The sequence below is a fragment of the Tetrao urogallus genome (genome assembly GCF_951394365.1).
Source record: "Tetrao urogallus genome assembly, chromosome: 10".
NCBI lineage: Eukaryota > Metazoa > Chordata > Aves > Galliformes > Phasianidae > Tetrao > Tetrao urogallus.
The window spans coordinates 9,398,208-9,412,947 of NC_136823.1; the positions used below are offsets into that span (position 1 = coordinate 9,398,208).

General features: G+C 50.7%; 1 protein-coding gene across 1 annotated transcript; it reads left to right on the top strand.

Moving 5' to 3' along the window:
* Positions 1-2,250: 2,250 nt before the first annotated feature.
* Positions 2,251-9,102, top strand: RPN1 (ribophorin I; the record flags this gene model as incomplete). The annotated part of the gene is made up of 10 exons (XM_079540119.1): positions 2,251-2,490; positions 2,799-2,863; positions 4,197-4,503; positions 4,700-4,909; positions 5,820-6,012; positions 6,336-6,435; positions 6,683-6,821; positions 7,016-7,135; positions 7,588-7,833; positions 8,920-9,102. The coding sequence occupies exons 1-10, from the start codon at positions 2,257-2,259 to the stop codon at positions 9,100-9,102; spliced, it is 1,797 nt and encodes a 598-aa protein (XP_079396245.1). The 5' UTR covers positions 2,251-2,256.
* Positions 9,103-14,740: the final 5,638 nt, after the last annotated feature.

Here is a 14,740-nt window from a genome sequence, read left to right on the forward strand (position 1 = left end):
CACTCTGTTCCCCTTATGCCTTCTCTGGCTTTGCATCTGCCAAAGGCATTTTCAGGCAGGGGTGTGATGCAAAGGGCCGGATCACACGTTAAGAGCGGTTTGAATGTTGTGTGTTATCAGGCCCTGCCAGCACTCGGAGGTACGTTAGTGGCAGCTGTGATCACACCCTGATTTTCTCATATAATCAAACTTGCTCAGTTCCTGTCTCCAAAGTATGGTCTGATCCTGCAACAAAACCCAAACCCAGCCGAACTGAAGCCATCTGTTCAAATGGGCAGCATCCCCTTCTATGCTCAAGCATTTCACCTGCTTGTGTAGATTTCTTCTACAAGCAGACCACCAGTGCTCATCTGTAGCCATTTCAGTTACATTTCTAGTAAGCATTAAACATCTAAGCAAAAAATTTCTACTTTTTGTACAGATAAAGCACCCTTTAGCATTGTCTCTGTGGAAGCAGGACACATTTTCAGGGCTTATGAACACAGGGCAGCAGTGAGCCCCAAACAGCCCCCTCCAGACCCACCTCTCCTGAGCCCGAACCAGAAATCACAGCATGTTTTCCTTGGCAAAAGCTGTGCGTGAGTTGTGCTGATTAGCTGAAAAATGAGGTTGTAAAAATAACAAAATTGGAATTTTTCTTTTTTTTTTTTTCTTTTTTCCCCATCTGTTTCTCAAGGGCCTTAGCAAGGCTAAGTAAACTCAGCTGTCAGTCAGACAGATCTTACCTATAGCCTCAGGGCTGGGACTGCAAAACCTCAATGGTCTGGGGCTAATGGAGAGAGAGGAATGCTTCTGCATCCCTCTGGCAGACTGCTCTTGCCCGTTAGGCCCAGCAGATGCTGGGCTGGCACCAGCTCCATCCTCTCCCAGTGCTTGGTGTCCCTGAGGGTGACACACTTTCCCTGCACCACATGCTTTGCAGATGGCAGAGGAGCTGAGCTACCTAGCTGGGGCATGGGGACTGGCTAAGACAAGGGATGCTGGCCCTGCAGCCTGGAACAATTAGTGTGCAGCATCTGGCCAGGGTCCCGCAGCACTTCTCATGTTTAAACCCAGCCTCTCCCTTCCTGCTTGAGCAGATGTAACCAGCAAACCTAGCCAGAGTTTCTCTTGTGCCTTCTGAGAGCCTTAACTCAGCACAAGTAGCTGTAGCCTGGTACCATGTTACACCACATCCATGCTGGGTGCAGGACAGCAGTGAGAGGGGCCTTCAAGCAAAACCTGTTCTGCAAGCAAGAATCCTAAAAGCAGTGGCTTTTGAGCCTAAGGATAAATTTAGACAATGTGGTAGAGCTGGGAGCAGATGCTACACAGACTCAGCATGACTCAATTATCACAGTTAGGAATGGATCTGAGCATGGGGTGAGCGTATCACAGCCTGACTCAGAGCTCTCTGGGGTCTGGGATGGGTCAGGTTTAGAAATGCCGTGTTTGCCAGCTAGCTCAGAGTCAGGATCTGGGCCAAATCCAACTTTTGGCCCTGGATATAACAACTGAAACCCAATTATCTTCAGACACAATGGAATGTGTATTATTTCTTTCCCTCCATTTGCCAGGAGAAACCTCCCTGAGGGAGAGAGGGGAAATGAAGGCAGTCTGGAGTTCATTTACTCCCTGTGGCACAGAGGCTGGGGTTGGAGGAAGGGCAGGGACAGCTGCTCCTGGAGAGGACACTTCCACACAAAACCCACACGGACACCCAGAGGGAGCCCTAAAATGCAGCAGCGCTGTGCAAAGCCTGGATCAGAGCCAGCAGGCTGCTTCAGAGGTGATGCTGTTCAGAACGTAACACACCACGAAACGTCCCACTTCGTTTCACCGCTGCCAAGGGGCCGTGTGACTCCAGCTCCAAACTCATGTAGGAAATCCGCTTCCGATCCGACCCTTGGCAACCTCAGCCCAATTCAGAGCATTATCTCTGCAGCTCGCGTCAACATATTAAACCAAGGCCAGGGCCTGAAGCACGTTGTGAAAACACTCACGGCCCGTTGTCCCGCGGGGCTCGCACCCACAGCGGTCACGGCGGACAACATCGCTCTCCGCTTTTCTCTGCAACGCGGACAGCACAAAGCACCACGCCTCAGGCCCCGTTTTTTTACTCAGGCACTCGCACGGCCACCTTCCCCGCCGGGGGCCTCACGCGCTGCCGGGCGCCGCCATCGCGCGTCTCCTATGCCGCTGGGCGCCGCCATCTTGTGCCCTCCCCGTACAGCGCGGGCGCCGCCATCTTGTGCCCTCCCCGTGCACGCGTCGGCCATGGCGGGGCTGCGTTGCCGCCTGCTCCTCTGCCTGGCGGCCGTGTGGGCCGCCGCCGCCGCCGCCGACCTGCAGCTGGAGGAGGCGCGGCGCACCGTGGACCTGAGCACGCACCTGGCCAAGGTGTCGGCCGAGCTCAGCCTGGCCAACGCACCGGGCGGCCCCGCCGCCTCCTCCTTCCTGCTGGCGCTGGAGCCGGGCCTGGAGCCGCGCCTGGCCTACCTGGGCGTGCAGGTGAGTGCGGGAAGCGGCGGGGAGCCCCGCGAGCCGGGACAGCCGCAGCACGGCCCGGGGCTGCAGGGCCACGTCGGCACAGCGCCGCGCCCCGGGCCGCCCCGCCGGGACACGTCGGCAGCGGGAGGACCTGCCGCGATCGGGAGGAACAAAGCGGGTCGAGGTGCTGAGTCCGGGCAGCGGGAGGGCGGCGGGTGCTTCTTGTCAGCTTCTGCGGGAACGGCCCTTTAAAAGCCACGTTTGGGGTTCGACCCGGCTGCCTTCGGTGATTGAAAGGGCAGCGCGTTGATCGGTGTGTTCTGGAACAGGTGAAGGGCGAGGAAGAGGAGGAGAACATTTTGGAAGTGAAAGAGACGAAAGTGAAGGGAAAAAGGTGAGTGTCACCCTCAGAGGACTGTACCTGCAGTTACACATCTGGGCTGCAGCGCTGTCCGTGGGGTGAGACGGAAGTGCTCCACAGCTCCCTGCGCAGGGAGAGCCCTGTGCTCGTTGCTGAGATGTGCTCCGTGCTGACTGCAGGGCTAAGGAGCAGCCAGGCCCAGGTCCTGCTGCCTGCAGGCCCTGTAAGAATCACAGAATCGTTAACATTGGAAAAGACCTCTAAGATCATTCATTCAAACCATCAGCCCGTCACACCATGCCTGCTCAACCATGTCCCTAAGTAACATCCCGTTCCTTCATTAAAGAACAGCAGGTGGGAAGAATTATAGCTGCAGTAATGCCTTTTGGGGTCTCAGATGATTGGCAGCAATGACGACAAATTAGAAATGCTCTTTGGCCGTGTCCCCAAGCACTGTTCTTAGTCTGTGATGTGGAAAGTAATACAGTGTGTGGGGTACTGCAATCCCTGCTGCAGGGACAGAGAACACTGTCTTGTGCCCGGGGCTCTGCTCTGCCAACTTTGGGATGCTGTGCATGGGTTGTAAGACAGGACCAGCACATGATTTCTAAGCCGTGCTGAGAAATAAAGGATCTTTTAAAAAGTGGGTCAACAGTGCAGTGCTGATGAATGGTAAGGGAATGGTAGCTGTGCAGTTACACTGGTCAGGTGGATCAGGGTTCCTGATAGCAGGAAGCCTCATGTTGTTCTGCATGTGGGACACCAGGCGTGGCATGAAATCCACATGCTGCTCACATCACCTCAGTCCGCCTGGTACATACTTAGCAGTTTGGTGAAACCTCAATGCGTTGTGTAGTACCCCATTCCAAGACTGTGATCATTTTCTAACAGTACCTTGGTTTCAGCTCCTGTGGGCAAAAGCTGAAAATAAAGATTTGGTGGAACATGTTCAGAAGACAAATTATAGACATCTCAAGCACATTTGCACATGCTGTTTCTGATTCATATCGTTCTTGTCATTTGGAGAATGGGAAAATGCCACTGAAGCATGCATTATAAATGCAGAACTAGAGACAGGAGTGTAACACCATTCCAGTACCAAAACGATACCCAGATATCTGGGAAAGAGGCTATAACTGTGCCCGAATACAATTCACCCTGTGTTTTCCCTCGTCCTGCCCTCTTGGTACAGAATAAGCTCACCCTCTTGAAATGAGGCCTCTGAGGAGCAAATATAACATTGTCCCCAATCGCACACCATATATCCAGTACAGAATCTTAGGTGTTTCCATGCACAGGGGATCTCACAGAGGGTTGGATCTGTTTGTTGTTTTGGGGAGATCTCACTGCCTCTTCTTCTTTGCAGTGGGAAGTTTTTCACTGTGAAGCTGCCATCTCCTTTGGCACCTGGGGCCAAGGTCCGTGTCTCTGTTGAAATGGTTTTCACGCACGTCCTGCAGCCCTACCCCACTCACATTACCCAGAGCGAGAAGCAATTTGTGGTCTTTGAAGGAAATCACTATTTCTACTCGCCATACTTCACCAAAACCCAAACAACTCGTGTCAAACTGGCCTCAAGGAATGTGGAGAGTTACACCAAGCTGGGGAACCCTTCCCGCACAGAAGACATGATTGAGTATGGTCCCTTCAAGGACATCCCTCCGTATAGCCAGGTAAATGCCTGCATAGAGAAATTGTGACCATGGCACCTGGTGTGTAGGTTGGGCTGGGGTGGCTCAAGCAGGAGAAACAACTTCCACCTGTGTAGAGTTTGTTGAGGAAGTTTCTCTTGGGGACATAGAGACCCATAATTGGAAGGGGAGGTTGCTCCTCACTTTGGGTTAGTCACTTGCTTTCTCTTCCTGCTAGGACACTCTGAAGGTGCACTATGAAAACAACAGTCCATTCCTGACCATCACCAGTATGACCCGAGTCATTGAGGTGTCCCACTGGGGAAATATTGCAGTTGAAGAGACAGTTGATTTAAAGCACACGGGAGCAGTGCTGAAAGGGCCCTTCTCCAGATATGACTACCAGAGACAACCAGACAGCGGAATCTCTTCTGTCAAATCTTTCAAGGTTGGCATTTTGCATCACCTGTTCATACCATGGCTTCTTCCTTGTATCCCTAGATTTAAATATATAAATAAATACCCAGTTCTGAGTAATAAGGGATTATTAAAGCTCTCATCTGTTTTCAGAGAAGGATCATTCCAAAAAGCCTAAAGTGGCTTTTGGAAATGGAAATTGGAGGTTATATGCCTTATTACATCTGGTGGCCAAAGAAGCTGCATATGCCAGGCATGTAGTGTCTCTCTGCGCTCTTAACCCTCCAGTCTCAAGAACTGTCTTAAACCCCTTAATCAAATGCATTAGCAGTTCCAGTTTCCTGTTTCCACTATACAAGGGCCTTTCATCCTTTTCCCACCCTCCTGTTTTCAGAGTTGCCTTTTCTATCATAGCATGTTGAGCAATAATTGGAAACTCACCCATCCATTCCTTAATCATAAAACACTTAACAAAAGGTAAAGCTGTGGCTCTGCTAGCCAGATATGAGAAAGTATTTTATGTCTTCATCTGAACCAAAACCTTCCTCACTGCCTGAGGCCTCCAGAATTGATTGATGTAATTCTGCTAGGTGATGCAGCCAAACAGAAATCTCATTTTGCTGTGCATAAACCAGCAAGCTCAGTGAGCTAGGAGCAGTGAGCTGGAGTGAAAAGAGAATTGCTGTTCTGGTAGGTGCGATGAAATCCCTTGCTGTCTGGAATATTTGAATCTGGGCTGGAGAAAGCCCTGGTTTTCCACATTCACTTATAGGCCAGGTAAATTGGGTGCTGGCAGTCGCTGCAGTGACTGATCACTTGGAATACCACAGTTTTGCCTCTTAGTGCTGAATGGCATTTTGTTGTCTCGTGGGAGCACTGTTTTCTGATGCTTTACAGCTGTTGCTGGTTTTGTCAGAATTGACTTGCTTCTCTTCACACAGACCATTCTCCCAGCTGCTGCTCAGGATGTCTATTACAGAGATGAAATCGGAAACATCTCCACCAGCCACCTGCTGGTCCTGGATGACTCTGTTGAGATGGAGATCCGTCCCCGTTTCCCACTTTTTGGAGGATGGAAAACCCATTACATCATTGGTTATAACCTGCCAAGCTACGAATACCTCTACAATCTTGGTGTGTGGTTTGGGCAAAGGGAATAAGAAATCTTTTCCTCTGCATGTAGAGGTGGTTGCAGTACAGTAACAAACTCAAAGCCATAGTATGCTGTACCTTAGCAATCGTTGCTAGGAGTTATTTCTAGAATATGCAAATCCATCCCTCTTTTCTGTGCTTCCTACAGGTTTTTGGAGACAACTGTTTAAAATGTATTTAAGTGAGCTAGTGCCCCCTGCTGTGTGATGCATCTGAGTTCTGGTTTTGCTTCTAATAGGAGCTGAGCTTCAGGCTTGCTTTTTGTTCTTTGAAATATAACCACTCCGTGGTCTGTACTCTCCTAGGTGATCAGTATGCCCTGAAAATGAGGTTTGTGGACCACGTGTTTGATGAGCAAGTTACAGATTCTCTGACTGTCAAGATTGTACTGCCAGAAGGTGCCAAGTAAGTGCCATTACTCCTGGTTTGTTGCCGTAGAAGATGCTGTATTGGTAGCAGTTACTTTGGCTGCTCTGATGGCCTGAAGACAGTGAAACAGCACAGTGATTATACATGTAGAGATCTTGGAAGGCAGCTTTGCTTCCTTCTAGAGTGATGTTTAAATTGCATAATTGGCCTTGTGATGGAGTCCACAGTTGACCAGCCAGGTCCCAGCATAGCCTCAGACAGGACTGTCTGGCTTTATCCACAGGAATATCCACGTGGACAGCCCTTATGAAATCAATCGTGCTTCAGATGAGCTTCACTACACGTACCTGGACACTTTTGGACGCCCAGTTATTGTAGCACACAAGAGCAACCTGGTGGAGCAGCACATCCAAGACATAGTGGTGAGCACGGCCGCCCTGTGAGGTTTGCCTGACCAGTGGGGCTTCCTCTGTATTTATCATGATGGTCAAAACATTCATGTTTGGTTTCAGAAATGAACGCCTCCTTAACTGCAGAGCTAGTTCTGCTGCTGCCTGAGGTGTTCTGTCCTGTGCCAACTTGGGTCACTGCTCAGCATTTCAAACTTCTCTCGTAGGTTCATTACACCTTCAATAAAATACTGATGCTGCAGGAACCCCTGTTGGTGGTTGGAGCCTTTTACATCCTGTTCTTCACTGTGATCATCTATGTGAGGCTGGATTTCTCCATCACTAAGGTGCTGTATGAAGAATCCTTTGCAAATGTTAATGGCTTACTCAGGCAACGGTCAGAGATTTTTCATGCCAGTAATTCTCTCCAACTGTTCCCACTTGACATTTAAGTGGATCCCTGTTTTGGTATTCCCGTAGGGTTTGGTGTACTATGGCTAATGTGAATTTTGCCCCCTGGATAAAAAAAAAGATGTCCCTGATGAACAAGGACATCTGCAAACCTTTCTGCAATTTTTTTGCCTTTTTTTTTTTTTTTTTTTGAAGCTCTTTGTTGGGCTGTGCTGAATTTCTGAAAGGTGCTTGCCCTAGTCAATACTTGAACCATTTCCTAGCTGCTGTCAGTTGACCTAATTGCAAAGGGTGCCGTTGCTGTAACAGTCTTGTGGCACATAGCAGGCATGGCTTAATGCAGATCAAAGATAGGACTGCTTTGATCTTTTCTTCTGTCTTCTTCCAGGATCCAGCTGCTGAAGCTAGGATGAAGGTTGCCTGCATCACAGAGCAAGTGCTTACTCTGGTAAACAAGAGACTTGGGCTGTACCGTCATTTTGATGAGGCAGTGAATAAATACAAACAGTCGCGGGACATCTCCACCCTAAACAGTGGCAAGAAGTCTTTGGAGACAGAACATAAGGCCCTGACAAGTGAAATAGCTGCTCTGCAGTCTAAACTGAAGACAGAAGGCTCTGACTTATGTGATAAAGTAAGAAATGTTAATTTTCTGAAGCTCTCCTGCTTTTGGCTCAGTCAGATGTTTGAGCTGACTTGTAATGCGGTGTTTAGTTTCTGCAGCTTGTATCTTTCCCTCTCCCCTGCAAAAACTGGCTTGATCCCTGCCAGAGGGGGTGAAGATACATTTTGTTTTTTTTTTTCTTTTTTCCACTTGCAGTAATCTTGGTTATGCAGCCACATTGTTAAACAGCTGCTTGTGCTGTTTCTTAAGCAGCCCCTAAAACCTGCTGCATGGGTAGTGGTTTTGTAACAGTCTTAATGCTCACTTTGCTCATTATGGTGACAATTGGCAAAAATGGAAACCACCAACATCAGTTACAACTCTACTGCTGACACCAGCCAAGCTAATATCTCCCTAATCTCATGTTTTCTTCCATGTATAAATTTGATAGATTTTTCATAGCATGATGCTCCTCAGGGGGTATTTTGCTGTACCATGTTGAAAGCTGGAGATTCATGATCCTTGAGGTCCCTTCCAACCCTGGCCATTCTGTGAAAGCTGCAGTACGGAGAGCACACCTCGCTGCATCTGCTGTATTTCAGAGCTTACCTGGAACAGCCACCTAACCCCAAGCAGGGAATGTTTTAATCACTGAGATCCCTTCAACCAACAGACACTTTTCTTAATCTGTTATTACCCGAAGGGGTAGCTATGTCATTATAGAGCTGCTTCTTGCACACCATTGACATTAACTGCAGGGGCACATCTTCCAGCTGTCATAGTGGTGATATAGCTTAAAGCCTTTAAAACCCATCATTAAGCACTCTTTAACAGTCATTGCATCTGTCTCCTGCCAGTATGGCTCCTGGGTCCTTAGTGCCCTTTTATATCTGCACTGCTTAATTATCCATTCATGAGATGTTCCTCATAATGTGTTGGCAGGAAGAGGCAACAGCTCAGGAGGCAACATGCAGGGATTGGAGACATTTCTGTTTAGCGCTGACTTCATCTTTTGCTGTACCTCAATCATCTCTTCTATTCCAGCTTTACTATAGGGATGTAGGATTTTTTTGTTTTTGTCTTCTCTAATGTTCCTTTTGTCTTTTATCCTGTAAGGTAAGTGAGATTCAGAAGCTGGATGGCCAAGTCAAGGAACTCGTTTTGAAGTCTTCGGTGGAAGCTGAGAGGCTTGTAGCTGGCAAGCTCAAGAAGGATACGTACATTGAGAATGAGAAGATGCATTCCAACAAGCGTCAGGATCTGGTCACCAAAATTGACAACATCCTTGATGCGCTGTAGCTCTCCAGTATAGCAGTCGGGTGAAGGGGAGAGGCGTGAAAGAAGATGAGAAGCCTGGGAGTAGATACACTTTGAGCCAAAACTCCTTCCCAGAAAAATTAAGGAAAAAAGTTGATGTGAAAAATATCTGCAAGTATGTTTTATTTTTAGATTGTTCTGTCGAGCCTGTCTGCTCAGCAACATCTGCTGTGCAGGGGACCACAGTATCATACTGTTTGGCTGGTAACAGGGTTTCTTTCCTAGAAGTGAGACTCAGCCTGGTGACAGAAGTCTCCTGCTTTCAGTTTTCCCTGTATAGATGTGCCCTGATGAAGCTGACACAGCCAGCCAGTCTGAGCACAGACATGCTCACGGCAAATCAAAATGTGTCTCCAGAAAGAATAAAAGAACCCTTTCTACTTTGAGATAAAACTGCCACTGCCTTGCCTTTCCATGGTGGGACAGAGAGGGGGTGGGTGAGGTGCTGGGTGTCTCCGTCCCTGCCTATAGTCCAGGAACACACAGCTCTGCCACCCTGCACAGCCCTGACTGAGGCAGGAGAGCAGAGCCCTCCTTTCCTAAAGATATGCACACACTTAAACCCTCCCAGGGAACAAAAACACAACACACCACTACTCTGCAGCTGGGCAAACCCCAGCCCTTCCAGACCACTGGTACTGCCTGTCACTTCCCTGACAGTCCACTCACCATGATGGAGTGCAGTCCTCTGCTAAACAAACACAACTTTTTACTCTCCCAGAGCTTTTTTTCTTACCTGCTGGAAGGGCACACGTTTTTGGCAGGCCTCAGAAACATCAGTAAACTCCAGTTTCAGCTCTTGCTGTTGCCCAGGGCTCTGGGCTGGTGGCTGAGGAAGCAGACAGCTTTCAAGGTGCCAATTAGTGCATACTTATTTCCCTTTTTAAAAAACATTGGGTGAGGAGAGGAAAGGGAGAAAGAGTTTCACCACACCTATGATAATTGCACCTGGCCCCACATCCTACCCAGGGGCTTTTCCATGCCCCAGAGTCCCAGGCAAGTAGAACTGGAGCACAAGGAGCGAGCTCAGCTCAGGGCTTCTCAGTCTGCCTGACAAGCAGCTAAATGCCCAGTAGATGATCCTTAATCCATAATGCCAAAATATACAGGGCATGGGGAAATACCAGCAGCTCCTAAAGCCAGACAGGACTGCCTGCTGCATCTGAGGTGTTGTAATCAGGTCCAGGTGATGGAGAAGAACGATCAAACTGCTGATCTGAGAGGTATTGTTAATTTCTTATTTCCCCTTTGAAGGGAAAGGCAGTACCACTCTTCCTGCCCTGATCCCTCCCAGCAGCCTTGTCCCTGGTGAGTACAGCAGTGTCTGTCACACCCATCACATCAGAAGTCTGTGGGGACGCACAGTGTGTCACTGTGTCTGTTCCTCCCTCTCCCAGGAGCTCTGCTTGATCACTGCCATGGCTCAGCCCTCGTGCCTGCTGGGTAGCTTCAGATCCTGCATGTTAAAGGAAGCTTTGATTGCAGAGATGGCTGCTCTATAAATAGGGATAAATGCAGACAGCCCCAGAAAAAGAGGCCTCTGGTCCCTGAGGAGAGCTGCCCCAGTTCCAGTGTCTGAGGATAAAGTGGCCACTAGAACAAGCAATGCTTTGCTGTTCTACATCCTGCTGCCCTCCTCGGGAAGCCACTGCCCCTGGTGCTGTGCAAACCCAGCACTGCTCCTTGAGCCAGCTCTTGCACATGGAAAGGGCAACCCCAGGCAGGTGGTCCAGGGTTAGGTTGTGTGTGTATCCCCTAGGCTGCTAGGGAGCCACAGCATGGAGGCACCCCGAGCCCTAAAGCATACAACCTCACAAAACAGGACAGCTGAGTTTCCACAACCTGTGACCATAGCCTACAGCAACACATACATCGTAAACATCACCCACAATCGTTCAGCAGCAGAGTGACCTAGAAATCAGAGCAATTTCTGGATTCCTGCAAACTTCCTCCTGACAATACACTAGAAAAGGAGAAAGAAAAAATAAAACAGCACCTACTGGGAGCTCAGAGCCTGGAGAAGAGCTGGAGCAGCAGCACCTGATGGTAGCAAATAGGTCAACCAGGGCTGCAGCTGTTTGTCAAGTTTAAAAGGAGAGGCCTCCGGCCTGAGAGGTGGGGTCAAAACTAACCCAAATTGTTTTGCAAAAGCCCCACTGCAGGTGGGTTTCTGGCTAGCCGATCCTCCCCCTGGTGGCTGATGTTTCTCAGGTGTTGCTGAAGAAGCAGTCCTCATCAGGAGAGGGATCAAGGAGCTCAATCTCTCTGCTGTATGGCTCAGATTGTGCTTGCTTTCCTCCTGCACCCACTGTGTCCTTCACTGCTGCCAACTCAGACACAGCCATTGTTCACTCTGCCACCAGGATCCACCTGAGCTGTTGTTTTCCAAGGGTATCCCTTATTTCTTCCAGGCTTGGCTGCTTATCAAATGCACAGAGCTGGAGCTAAAAAGGTTCCCAAAGCATCTCAGTCAGCACTGTGCAGGGAGGAAGGCATTGCCAGGGAAGAATCCAGGGAACTTAGGCTTGAGGATTCCTGGGATTCTTTCCTTCAGCTGTGCTCAAGACATCTTACATGAGGTATGGGGGCTCCCAGGTGGAGCCTCTGGCTGATGGAGAAGACCTCTATTGTCCTGTTGAAGCAGAGCTGGGCTTTTTCTATGCCACTCTGCACAGAAGCTTTTTTGGTCTAGGAATTTCACTTGTGATCTTGTTCAGAGCAAATTGCCTGGGGAAGCTGTGGGGAATTGGGAGACATGTGACAGGGGAATTGCAGAGCAGCAGAGGGAAAAGGAAAGCTTGGATGAAGGAGCATGTAGACCCTGCAGCAGATTAGCATCTCATGGGTAATTAAAGCTGAACTCCGCTGGGACTCTGATTAGTTTTGGTCCTATGCAGAATGTGGAACCAAAAGGTTGGAAGGGCTGCTATTTGCCTCCACAGGAAAGGGAACAACACTAAGAGAGAAGGAAAAAAGAGTATGTTGAAGAAGGAAAAGGAAACCACACAAACACACAAGATTTGCTGGTGAAAGCGAGAGGCCATGATTTCAGGTCAGTGGCTCAGCACAGCCACTGCCTGGCAGGGTGGCACTGGGCTGCCTATGCTGCATGCTGGGCTCTGCTGTCCCCTGGGCCCTGCTATCCCCGCCCTGCCCTTCACACTGCTGCAGGACAGCTGGTGCTGCTGCACTGCTGCATCCCAGAGGATATCTTTTCCCTATTTGTCTCTGCTCTCCCAGTCTGCCCCAGCCAGCCGTCAGTGTGCCCAGTACAGAGGATGCTCAACACCATCCAGTGCAGAGCAATGACCAGGAGAGCACTGTGAGTGCTCTGGGCCACCGCGGCCTGCCTGGCTGCTGCTGCTGCTACACGAGGACAGGCAGTGCATGCTGCTCCTGCTCCCCTGCCATCGTGCTGTGGGCCACGTCCCAGTGCAGGACAGTGTTACAATGGAGACCAACGTTCTGATGGATGATGACGTGCTGTTGGAGGATGACCACCTAAAACGGTGTCTCAGTGGAAGGTGACATCCTGGCATAGGCAGCACCCAGAGGCCACATCCAGACTGAACAGCAGCACCAGGAGGGAAGGCAGAAGGCCGGTGATGCAGCTGGGACCTGCAGCAACACCGCCATGGCACCACGCTGCCATCGCCACCACTAGAGGCCGACAGCGCCCAGGCGAGCCATGCTGCCATGGCAACCACCCCATCCCACCATCACCTCACCCCACAGCTTGGTGGTGCCATTGCTGCATGGCCCCCAAGGCAGCAGGCATCTTCCTTTCTTCTATTTTTTTTTTTTTTTCAATTTTATTTTTTCTTTCCCCTCCCGCTCCTCCTTATCCAATTTGTCTTCGAGGCTGACATGAGAGAAAACCCCAAATGACAGCGCCTGCCCGGCACAGTTTTACCACAGTATCCTGAAAAAGGCATCTGGCGAGCTGATAGTGCAGGGGGGCTCCGGGCGGGAGCCCCGGCCGGAAGCACGGGCCCAGCGGCGGTTGCGGGGCCGATGCTTCAGCAAGGGCAGCAAACAGGAAACTTCCCCGGCATGGGGAGCTCCACAGGGTCTGCCCAGCTCTCCGGGCCTGGCCCGGTGGCCCTCACCTCACCTGGGCCACCACAAGCCCCCCGCCGCTCTTAGCCCACTGAACCAGCCACATGAGCACCTGGTGCCAGACCCTGAGCTGTGCTTGGAGGCGCTGCCTCCTCCTAGGGGCTGTGGCTGTGCATGTGGAGGCTGCAGGGCTCAGCGGGATGGCGTGGGCCTTGCCTGCCATGGTGGCACAAGCCTATCTTTGATGACTACAACTTGGGGACTTCCCCAGCAAATGTTCCTTATGTGGCCCCGCGTGGTGCCCAGCCCCGTCTCCCAGTGTACCCAATGGCACTGATGTACCAGAAGGCTCCAGGGGACATGGGGACATCCTCCTCGTGGGAACGTGAGGGCTGTGTTGGTTAGTAGCCCGTGCAGCAGGGCCGTGGCTGCAGAGCATCTCCCGGCCAGCAGGGATGTGGCTGCGCTGTGCGTGCAGCCACTGGCTGCAGAGAGCTGAGCTGAAAGCAAAGAGACCTCAGGGAGGCTCTCAGTGTGCTGTGGGACATTGAAAGGAGGGGATCCCCTGCTGGCACCTCTCAGAGTACACAGGAAGGCAGCAGAGGAGTGACGAGCACATGGTGAAAGCAGTGCTGCGTGTCATATCAATCCTTCCTCACTGAGGGAGGCAGACATCAGTCTGGGCATCAGGCTCCAGGCACTTCTCGCCCTCTGGTTCTGAACCTGGAGGGGTCCAAGTCCTGCTGGGCTGAGTCATGGCCAGAGAATGTGGCACCCCAAATGTTCTTTCAGAGTGAAAGTCTCCTGCTCACTGCTCACAGAGCAGCCTCACAGAGGTTTGGAGCAGGGAGAGGGAAGGGAATGCACAGCATCTCTCTGGTAAAGTCAATATGCTTTTATTGCGATCTTCCGCACCTTTGGGAAATCCTACAGGCTGGGGAGGATGCACTGAAAAAGCAAATCCAGATGGCATACGTTAGCAGGAGGCAAGACAGACAAGCTATGAGCTCAGGTAGGAGGACCAAGTACTATCACTGAGGGCTGAGTTACGTTGATGCTAAAGGGTGTAAGAGAATCAGTGAGCATCCTAATAGAGCTCACAGTGCTGGGGCTGCTGCTTGGCATGTATGAAACATGGCTTCTAAAAAAAGGAACTGGCAGGACAGAGCTGCAGAGGGACTCAGCATTGTCCCGATAAAGTGGAGCAGAGCTGAGAAAAGGGAGACACTAATTACTTGCTACCACACATGAACAAATCTCCCCTCTCTGAGTGAGGATATGGATCTCCAGCAGGCAGCTGGATGCAAAATCCTCTTTGTTTTATCCCTGCCAACAGCCTGGAGCATCATGGCAAAGGGAACAGCATTGCCTCAAGGGGAGCAAGGACAGAGCACGCTAAGCAGACAGCTCTCTCCTTGGGAGCACACAGAGAGGAGGAGGATGTCCTGTGGGCAGTGACTCTGAGTTGCCCGCTCTCCTTCTCTCACTGGGTCCTGCACCCACAGCGTTCCCTGCTTTCACCGGCACAGGCTGGCCAGTGTCCAGAGCCAGCTCTGCCCGC